Below are 10177 nucleotides of genomic sequence, written 5' to 3'. Positions count from 1 at the left end.
CCCCCCAGGGCCCCTTTTGTGGGGGGGGGGGGGGGGGGCTTGCAGGGCTGGCTCCTGAGCTGGGGTAACCTGTTTTACAGCAGCTCTACTCTGGGGAAGCAGCTGCAGTGATGTTTATTGCTCTCTGAGCATCTCCTCTCCTGGGCAGCCTTGCTGCTTGCTTCCTGGCTGAAGTTTTCATGAGTCACTGAATTGTTATCTCTCTCCCTTTCTTGTAATGAAATGTGCTATACAGAAGTGTCCTCTTATGAGTGTCAAGGACAGCTGGGGAGATGCTTCTGTCAGAATAGTGGTTGCATTTCTTTGATTAATTTGCCCCTCATTAAATGGAGGGTGATTAATCAGGGAGTGTCCCAAGTGCAGGCTTATTTGTTAAAGTGGGATGGTGGAATGATTGTTAATATTCTTGGGGCCTTGGCTCTGGTGTGGCAGAAAATGAGTACCTATGGGTTTGCCAGGGTATTTTAGTTCTCCTAGAGAGAAGGTGGGGAAAGGCATGTGCATGGAGCAGGAGAATATTCTTGCAAATGCTGAACATACCAAAAAAACAACAAACCCCCTACGAGCCCTTGGGAGCTCAGGAACAAAGTGTCTGAGCCCCTTGGACCTAGGCAAGGCTTGAAGTTCAAATCCAAGGCAGGGGAAAGGAGTAGAGGCTACATCCCTGCACAGCCAAGCTTCTGTGGGATGATGTGAGACCCACAAGACACATGGGTGTGTTTGGGGCAGGGTGGGTGTGATGGGAGCTTGCAGGTGCTTACACTTCACTGCTGTGAAATACAGACATGTTGATGAGAGCAGCAGAAGAAAGGTTGGGAAATCAGGCACATGTCCCATGTGAATGGAGTAACTTCTCTGGGATGTCCCTAGTGCAATGCCCTAGGGGAAGGGAGCTTCTCTGTCTCTCCAGCAGTCCAAAGCAATGCACTGTCTCACAAGGCAGCAGAGAGCTGCCAAGTCAGAGCAGGTGAGCCAGTAGGTACTGAGCTAATGTCTCTGCCTCCACATTCCTCAGGGACCAGTATGTACCAACTTGGGTCTCAAGCCTGGCCAGCGCCTCATTGTCAAGGGGAAAATTTCACCAAGTGCCAAGAGGTAAGTTGTGCTGGCCAGGGCACCGCACTGAGTTGTCTTCTGCTGATGGGGGCAGAAGGAATCCCTCCCTTGGGTGGGAGAGGAGCAGCTTTGGAAGGGGTTAACACCAGCAGCGCTTCCCAGTGAGTCATTGCCTAATGCACATTGCAGACACACTCTACTGCCAAGGGGCTAAGCCAAAGCAGATGTGAAGCTCCAGCTGCATGCACTGGCGGTGACCACATCCTCTCCAGTGCAGGGTAAAGGAAATGGAAGCCATGTCTATACTGAGATTTATGTTGATACAATCCCCACAGCCACATCCTCTCCCCTGCATGAAAATGGCCCAGAAGAAAGGATGCCATTACAGTGCCTTGCTTCACTGTGCAGGAGAAGATTATAGCCCAAGCAGCTGGAAGGTCTTAGATGCTCTGGGCCACAGCTCCAGCTGATGGTGCAAGCAGAAAGGCTGCATGTTGCAGCAACAGGTCTCAGGCTGTTGAAGTTTGCTTTCACCCAGTGGAAATGCCTTTAAGGTGCTGTGAGGAAGGTGGGGAGTGGGCAGGTGGGAGTAAGTAAAATATCCTCCTAATTTTGCAGGGATAAAGGTATCTGGGGCCCACAGGGAAGCTTTTGCAGTAGCCCCCAGACCTTGTGGAGGTCTGTTGCTGGGGGGCCTATTGGTGGGTAAGGTGGAGTCTGTAGCTGCTGTACCAGCACTAGCTGTGTTCCAGGAAACAGGTCCCAGCTCTTCCCAGTGCCTTTGAAGTTTGATAGTATCAGAGTGAAGGCTCCTGGGCTTTCTCTTGCCAAATAATATGCCTCTTCTCATCTGGGTAAGGGGCCTGGAGGCAAGGTGGACACTGGGTTAGGAAGCTGCTTTTTTTCCACTGCCATAGCACATGCTTTGGGATAGCTAATGACATGGTAATTATTTCAGCTGCCTGCAGGGTGGGGAGAAGGCAGTGGCTGTCAGGCAAGGTGCAGCACCAGCTAACTGTCTGGGGCTGAAAGGAAATCTGCAAAAAGCAACTGACTCCTTGGGAGCTGATTGGGGTGCAGGATAACTCCCAGGGATGAACTTTTCTCTTCTTAAAAGCTTTGTGGAAACTAAGCAGTGTCTCTCCCAGTGATGGCACTCTGGGGCTGATCACCCAAGCAGAGGAGAGTACCCCTTAGTGATGTAGCACCATCTTTTTAGGGAAGCTGTGCAGTTTAGCAAAGGTTTTCTCTTTGGTTACCCTCAGCCGGGCTTGAAGCAACAGACCCAGAGATGTACATGGTAACGAGCAACATGCTTCCACAGTATTGACTAAAACAGCATTGATGGCTTTCTCTGCAGCTTTGTGTTGAATCTTGGGAAGGATGCTTCTCACCTTGGGCTTCACTTCAACCCTCGTTTTGATGCTCATGGTGATGTGAACACCATCGTGTGCAACTCAAAGAAGGTGGATGAGTGGGGTGCAGAGCACAGGGAGACTGTCTTCCCTTTCCAGAAAGGGGGTACAGCAGAGGTGAGACCTGGGGGATACTCTGTGCCTGCCCTGGTGAAGGGAGGGTGTTTGGCACAGGGCACCCAACTGCAAGGGCTTTCTCTGGACTGTCTGCACAGGAGGTGGCTGGCTTCTCCTGCTTGGCCAGTGCCACCATACAAGGCTGTGAGCAGTGGTGGAGGATGAGGATCAAATATGCAAGCTCCAGCTAGCTCAAAGGGATATTACTATTGAACTGAGCAGGGCATAGGCACTTCTTGGTAGACCAGAACAACACTCCTGCTGTTGAAGAGCAGGTTATGCTGCTGAGCATGTTCACCCTGCAAAGCAGAGGGTGGCACAGCAATGCAATGGAGGGGAAAGGCTTGAGGGTATCTTGGCAGAAACTTTATTTGACTTTTCCATTTGTCTTGCAGATTGCTTTCAATGTCAACCAAAATGATCTGACAGTCCACATACCAGGCCACCAGTTCACGTTCCCTAACCGGCTTGGTCTTGCTGTCTTTGACTACTTTGATACACAAGGGGACTTCACAGTCCAGTCCATCAGCTGGGAATAACTTCCTCTGACACTTCCATCTCAAAAGACAGAGAAAAAACAATCAATAAAGGAGTTTTGGTCTATCCAGTCTCAAAGTCTGATCTGTTTCATACTGCAAGTCCACATGGGTTGGTCATCTTGCTGGGGGGCTGGGAGGAGGAAGGTAGCCAACTTTGCTGGAGTACCATGTGTAGGTGGCACTGTGCCAGCCTTGACCCTTAAAGTCATGCATGGAGAGAAGGGTGAGGGGCAAAAGCCTGGGAAGGCAGAAGGTGAAAAGCCCAAGGAGAGTCTCAGGAGGCAACATTGGGGCTAGATGTGACTAGAGGGGAGAGTGGGTGAAGTCCTGCTCTTGAGGTCTAGACTGACACCTTACCCTGCCTAAGTAAATCTATCTGTCCCTAAACTAAGCATTTCTGGCTAGCCTCAGACAGCCTTGAGTTGCGGTGCTAGGTAAACCTAGTGGGGCAGGGAGTGAGGGGAAAGTCCTCAGCTGTGCTAGCTTTGGCTTGCACCCCTCTGTAGAGGCTAGTCCTACTTGTGATACCTCACCAGTGTCTTCTTGGGACTTCTCACTGCTGCATGGGGACAGCAGTAGAGAAGGATGCCTTGCTGGGTGTGGTGGAGCATGCAGCAGGCCCCTCATCCAAATCCTTTCTTCCAGTAACTGTAGAAGCATCAATACTGTTGGGCCATAGCTCATGTCACACATGAGGGTAGTAACCTGGAGCAGTCTGGCTTTATTCTGCCTCATCTGCCTTGCCTGGTCCATCCAGAGCTGGGAGTGGTAGCAAGACCTAGCTGAGGTAGGAGATGGTATGGATGTGTCTCCTGTGTTACCCCTTTGCTCATATTAGCCCAAATGATCCTGGGTACTTCTCAGTATAGTTTGAGGCTAGCTTCTGAGGAGACTAAAGATGATGAGGTATATTGGATGTTACAGCACAGTTCTCACTGGGTGTGGGTTCTTACCCAAGGTGTCAGCCAGCAGCTGCTTTGGGGGCTCTGCCAGTCTAATGCTACTTTGGCAGCAATGAATACTGCTGTTAGACAGGCTGTGCCTGGTGGGCATAGGAAAGGTGGAAGCTCTCATTTCCCCAGTGCATAGCACTTACCAGGTAGGCCTGAGATGGAAGGACCCAATCTTTGTGTCTTCACTTCCAGGCTTGGCCATGAGTAACACAAAACATGAACAAATTTATGTCCTACAAGGACTCCCTGCAGGCCTGGCCAGGCCAGTTCCTCACATTAAGCAGTTCCAGAGCAGCTGGAGCACAGGAACTTGCTCCTAGGGCAGCAGCACCTCCTGTTCTTGCTCCATAATTCATGATGCTCTGCTAGGTACTGTGTACCAGGTATCCATGAAGAGAGATGCTTGGCTGCTAGGAATGAAAAAAGAGATGAGTTGGAGACAAGGGCTCAAGATGGGCTTTTGAGCTGGAAGGCAGGAACCCTTAGGGCATACAAGCGAATTGGGGCTCTGCAGCTGGATCTCTCTTGAAGCCCCGTGTTGCCCAAAGGCAGTCTGCTCTGGACGATTACAACCTGTTCTTTAGGGCTGCATCTATAATAGTAAACACAACATCCAACATTGCCACCCCGTGCATAGGCATGGCTGGGGGACAGCATAGCCTGGGGACTCTTCCCATGGTGTGATACGGATGACGCCTTACCACAAGAGGAGGAACCTTATTCAGGTCTCCTGCTAGTGTGGCTACTTTAAGTGACTCACTGGTCCTGTGAAATCTGTGACTCACTGTTGTCCTGACTTTGTTATGGCTTGGCCTGTTGCTAGCGAGCAGGTGAGGGGCGGCGAGGGCTCCTCGGCTGTGTAATTTAGACGTATCTAGGTTGACTGCTCCCTTCCACCCACTCCCCAGCCTTGCGCAAGGTGGAGGCCAGTATGCGATGGCTGAAGGACCCAAGGATGGAGTCAGGATCCTCAAGACAAGTGTCCTCCCCCTAGCCGAGGAGGGCGAGCAGCCTTGCAAAGGGGAAGAAGGCATGACGGGGAAAGCACCACAACAATGACGATGGAAGACATTGCACGCCAACATGGAAGGTGATGCACTTTTATTTATTGACTTGACCCCAGCCAAAGGTTGGGAGAGGTTCCCAACCTGGGGCGCTCTCACCCCTCACTTTCCCGCACAGACCCTGATGGCTCCCTGGAAGGCAGGGAGATGTCATGGCCTCCCACTGGGTCCCCTGCAGCCTCCCGGGAGGGTGCTAGGGGCCATGTTGTCCCCATCCTGCTGCAGCCAGAGCGCCGGCGGTAGCTGCCAGCGAGCAGGGTGTAGAGGAAGGGGTTGATGCAGCTGTTGCTGTAAGCCAGGCAGGTGACGCCAAAGTTGAGGTAGGCCTGGGCAGCAGGGCTGATGCCCAGCCCCTCACCCCAGTACAGCCCAGCCAGCTGCCAGGCCCAGAAGGGGAGGAAGCAGGCCCAGTAGGCCACCATGATGGTGGAGATCCTGGAGAAGAGCTGCCCCGCCCAGCCACCGGCAGCCCTGGGCCCCAGGCGGAGGACCGGTACACCTGGGCCAGGCGGGCATAGACAACACCCAGCACTATGCCAGGTGCGAGGACGCTGGTGGCAAAGAGCACTGTCAGGTATAGCCGGAAGGCCACCGGTGTCCAAGTAGGGATGCAGATGCGCTTGTGGAGGCCACCCTGCTCCCGCAGCTGGGTCATCACCATCATGGGGGCTGTAAGCAGGAGTGCGAGGAGCCAGAGGATGGCACTGGCCAGCTTGCGATAAGCATTGCCAGCCCGCCTGGCCCTCAGCGGCTTGGCCACTGCCCAGTACCTCTCCAGGCTCATGGCGGTCAGAAGGAAGATGCTGGCATGCATGGTGAGGAGGTCCAGGCTGAGCAAAAGCCTGCAGCCCACGTCCCCGAAGAACCAGTCATGGGCGAAGTAGGTGCAGACCACAAAGGGGATGGTGGAGAGGTACAGGAGGTCAGCCAGAGCGAGGTTGATGACATAAACACCCAAGGAGCCTGCTGAGCGGCCTGCCACCCTGCCAGAGGCCACCACCACTGTGTAGATGTTTCCTGCCATCCCAATCAGGCACATGACCAGCAGCACTGCACCCAGCGGCCCCGTGACTGGGCTGTCCCCTCCCAGGACACTACTGCTGTCACCCCCGCCACTGCTTTCCTCTGAGAAGCTGCCACCCTTGACATCCTCTCCAGGCCTCGTGCTGATGGGGGAAGGATCACAAGACATCTTTGGGTAGGGCAAGCAAGAGCAAGTCAGGCTGTCATGGATCCGTTCCTTCCCTCTGCCTTCCTGCCTCACTGTATGGGACACGTCTAGCCTTAACACGAGAGGGAAGAATGGCGAGAGTACAGCAGACATAGGGTACTCCAGAGAAGTCTATTTCTCACCTCCAGCTGTGCAGTCCGTTTTGCTGATCTTGTCCATCACAAGCTCCAGCCAGTAGCTTTCCTTAACCACCAAAGGGCTGAGAAGGGGACACCTCCCTCCCCTTCAAGACCAATAGGTGCAAAATAACCTCTGCCAGCCAGGAGGAAATTACTCCGGTCTTCACCAGCTCCTCGCTTGTTGCTTCTGCAGCGTTCACTGGGCCCACGGAAACCAGCAGACTCAGTGGACAAGTAGATTTCTCCTTCTCCAGCATCTGTGTCCTCTCAGCTCAGAGAAACTGATGAGGTGGGCTCTGCCCCCCTGAACCAGCCCTTGGAGTGTCGCCTTGTCCAGTGCGCAGAGGAATGCGTCTGACTCATAGCTTCACACACTGGTGCAAATGCAGTCCCAGTTTATACTGGGCTTTTAGCCACTAGCTGAGGAGCCATGCTGGCTGCCTCCTCTTTCTTGCAGACACAGTCTTTCTTCCCCAGTGCCTTCTCCAGCTCCCTCTTCCTTCTTGTTCTTTTTCCCCTTTCTCTCATTTCCCCTCACACAGTTTTCCTCATTTGAAAGGGGATATAGCTGAAAGCCAGGACTCCCTGACGTGGCAGGTGGGAAAAGCTGTGGCTTTATAAGGGGAACAAGGGCCAGCCCTGAAAGTGCAACAGGCAGGGAGCTGCCACACTGCTCTCCTCGGCCCTTAGACAAGCTGGGTTGAGAGGGCCTGTCCCCAACTCCCTGCCAAGAACATCAGGACTCCTTGAGGTGTAGACAATGGATGTAGCCCCCAGTTTGCAAGGAAGCCCACTGGATGGTAGGACATCTCACATTTCCTATGACCTGGCCCTGTTCCACCCTTGTCCCCCAGTCAGCAGCAAGCTCCTAGAGACTTAAAGGGATGGATATTTTAGACCTGCTCTTTCCTCCCTCTCACCAAAGACCATCCTCCTTCTCTAAGCTTTCCCCCTCCTTCCCTGGAACCCTCAGGACCCGCTGCCTCACCCCAGAGCAGCGAGCAGAAGCCTGTTATGTAGGCACCACTGCCTTCTAGTGGGGCATCGCTGCATGACACCTATGCCCCAACACTTCTGCATCCGACGCTTCCCTGTTCTTTCTTCACCCACATTTGAGGCTCATTCGTCTCAGGGAACAGACACAGTGTGATAGAGTTTGCAGAGCAGAGACAGATGCGCCATTACTAAATGCACTCTGCTGTTAGTTCACAAGGGTTTTCAGGCCACTCCAGCCACTCTCTTTTGTATCATCAGTGTATTAGCTTCATTGTGGCCAAGTCAAATGCCCCCGCTCATCCTCAGCAGCAAACAGAAGGAAGCATCCCATCAGTACTGCCCTCACTGCAGCAGGATCCAAGCACCTTCCCGAGCAACATGCTGCATGCCACAGCAACAGCTTCAGCACGACCCTGCCACAGGAGTGGGCGTATAGCACATAAGGCATTGATGGAGGCAACTTGAGAGGCCTCCCTCTGGGTTATCTGTCAGCTCTTGCATGTCTGTGTCACCCTCTCTACTCTTCTTCCCAGAGGAGAACTGAATGTGCAGGCTGTTTAGATGACGCTTGAGCTTTTTTTTAATGAACTGACCCATTTTCATGTTACCAGAAAGGCACTCTGTTTTGAAACACAAACTTTGCAATGGCTTTTGGGTTTTAGGACAGTCATAGTCCTAACTGGGAGAGACCAGCAAACTGCAGGGAAAATATACTTTTGGGTGGAATGCTACATTGTGCCACGGCAGCAGGATGAGCGATGCTGTGTCTCATCCAGGAAGTTGATGCTCCCAACTGGTTGTGGTGGTCTCAGCACAGACAGGAGTCCTCAGAGAAGCACAGGGGGATCATGGCTTCACCCATTTCACTCTCATGGGAAAATTCACAGTCCACATGCCCCAGGAAATGCAATGAATAGCCATGGCTCCTTGCTCTGAATATCTGTGCTTTTTTCCAAGAAATTACTTCATGTCTTAGCTGTTAGCGGCTCCGCTCATTTAGGAAATTAAAATAAATTACAACGGACTTTTTTTATTAATTTCTTTAGGAGCTAATTAAAATACTGGTTGCCTCATTAATTCCAGTTAGCTCCCTGTAACACAGGAGATGCCCACTCTCACACTGCCCACATTAAACTGCAGACACATCAGATGCTAAAGTCATCAGCAGAACTCAGCTGGTCCTTCCAGCATGTGAAAGGTAGCTCTCCCAGGAGAGCCTTAAGAGCTTATTTTTAAAGATATGAATCACAGGTTGATTTAGTGGTTAGGGTTAACTTACTAGAAGGATATGAATATAGATTTCCTTGTTATACTACTGCATAAAATTATATGTATATGTGATATATAATCTATACATATGTAGTGTATAGGGAAGAATGACAGTTCCAGGCCTTTGACATACAGAGAATGAGGGAGCAGAGATCCATGTGTTGCTATCTTCAGACAGCAACCCCTAGGCTCTAGTAGAGACAACAGTGAGTCTGAACTCTGTATCAGACATGCCATAAGCTGCTCTCTGCAGGACTCAATCTCTCTGCATTGGTTTGACTACAGACTCAAATTTGACAGCTGAACTTCAGTGGCATGAATATCCCTCACAGTATCTTCCCTAGGGCAGTATTCCACCTCCCACTTTTTCTTATGTATACACACACACGTTATCTACATACACACAAGCATACACACACCAGTTTTGAGTGAATCTCTTAAATCTTCTCTGCAGGAATCAGAGGAAGGTGTCTACACAAACACGATCTGAAGAAGCTTTTGAGCCCATATACAGCAGGAGGAAACAGGTCTCACATTTGGCTGTCAGATTACAGCTTTTAAGTGACCTTTCTCAACTACAGCTCCAACTGATCAAATGTCTAGATGTTTCACATCTCTGTCCCCAGCAGAGAAGCCATTTCTTGTAAAGGAAGTCTCTCCTAGTCCAGCAGCCCCTGCAACCCACAGCAGCTGTTTTCTTGTGTAAGGTAGGTGGCTGTCTGCAGTTTCAGGCAGGAGTGATGCTAGGTCCCATGTCCACCAAAGCAAGTGCCAAGCTCTTACAGTCTGATTTACAGGCAAGGCCTGCCAGCATCCAGTCAGATCACAGCAATTTAACAGTGACAGGTTGCACTGAGGATTCAGACTCACAAAATCTTGCACTTGAAAGGAAGCAGCTTAATATGGCCCCCAGAACAAAGTGGACCATCTACAGGGGAAAATAAAAAGTGCTTCAAAAGGTGCTTCAAGAGAACTGTGTTTCTCTGATGTCCATCTCCTCTCCTCTCCTCTCCTGACAGCTCACCCAACAGGACCAGGTAGAGTCGAGTCATAGCGAGGTTCCCGTATGTCCTCCTAGGATTTAAACTTGAAGTAGGCTTCAACTGTTGTGAAGGAAAAAGGTGGTGCATTAGGGCAATATCCTGAACCAGAGTGTCAGGAGAGAAAGGAAACAGCATCCAGACACTTACTTGCGTATTCCTGTGGTGTCATGGCCTGGTTGATGACGCTAGTGAAGGCTGCAATCCAGTCCAGCTGGTCAGTCTCCGTCTCGCAGGTGAAGAGGTATTCCCGGTCAGGGGTGACAATGGTGAGGCCATAGTGCCAAGAGAAGTTGCCCTGTGTCCCCGAAGGCAATCCCTTCTGGACACTATAGCCATTCTCTCTGCTGCCCACAAATACCTCACCTTTAGCAAATG

General features: G+C 51.5%; 3 protein-coding genes across 3 annotated transcripts in view; 1 reads left to right on the top strand and 2 right to left on the bottom strand.

Annotated features, from left to right (window-relative positions):
* LOC104472067 (beta-galactoside-binding lectin-like) overlaps nucleotides 1-3185 on the top strand; it is a 3458-nt gene extending 273 nt beyond the window's left edge. Inside the window, exons 2-4 of the mRNA XM_010087610.1 lie at nucleotides 1016-1095; nucleotides 2417-2588; nucleotides 2984-3185. Coding sequence (XP_010085912.1) covers nucleotides 1016-1095; nucleotides 2417-2588; nucleotides 2984-3127 — 396 coding nt within the window. The 3' untranslated portion in view covers nucleotides 3128-3185. The remainder of the gene's footprint in view (nucleotides 1-1015; nucleotides 1096-2416; nucleotides 2589-2983) is intronic.
* A 2054-nt stretch (nucleotides 3186-5239) lies between these two features.
* LOC104472068 (urotensin-2 receptor-like) lies at nucleotides 5240-6336 on the bottom strand. The gene is made up of 2 exons (XM_010087611.1): nucleotides 5639-6336; nucleotides 5240-5603 (listed from the first exon to the last, which is right to left on the bottom strand). Exons 1-2 carry the CDS (start codon nucleotides 6334-6336, stop codon nucleotides 5240-5242), a joined length of 1062 nt encoding a protein of 353 aa, XP_010085913.1.
* Nucleotides 6337-9833: 3497 nt separating this feature from the next.
* The window catches only part of ADAP1 (ArfGAP with dual PH domains 1), a 7220-nt gene continuing 6876 nt past the window's right edge, over nucleotides 9834-10177 (bottom strand). The window contains exons 10-11 of the mRNA XM_010087609.1: nucleotides 9950-10177; nucleotides 9834-9862 (exon numbers count right to left, since the gene is read on the bottom strand). The exon at nucleotides 9950-10177 is cut by the window's right edge and continues 4 nt beyond it. Of these exons, the coding sequence (XP_010085911.1) occupies nucleotides 9834-9862; nucleotides 9950-10177 (257 nt within the window). The remainder of the gene's footprint in view (nucleotides 9863-9949) is intronic.

The sequence above is a fragment of the Pterocles gutturalis genome, unplaced genomic scaffold, assembly GCF_000699245.1.
Source record: "Pterocles gutturalis isolate BGI_N339 unplaced genomic scaffold, ASM69924v1 scaffold21036, whole genome shotgun sequence".
Taxonomy (NCBI): Eukaryota; Metazoa; Chordata; class Aves; order Pterocliformes; family Pteroclidae; genus Pterocles; species Pterocles gutturalis.
The sequence above is the reverse complement of the archived record's forward strand: the minus strand, read 5'-3'. Positions and strand labels throughout refer to the sequence as shown.

What these genes read in the sequence shown, in the direction of transcription:
- LOC104472068 (XM_010087611.1), bottom strand. Translation starts at nt 6,336, where the DNA reads ATGTCTTGTGATCCTTCCCCCATCAGCACGAGGCCTGGAGAGGATGTC. An exon ending in GCCCGCCTGGCCCAGGTGTA is followed by an intron (nt 5,604 to 5,638) that starts CCGGTCCTCCGC and finishes GGCTGCCGGTGG; the next exon opens with CTGGGCGGGGCAGCTCTTCT.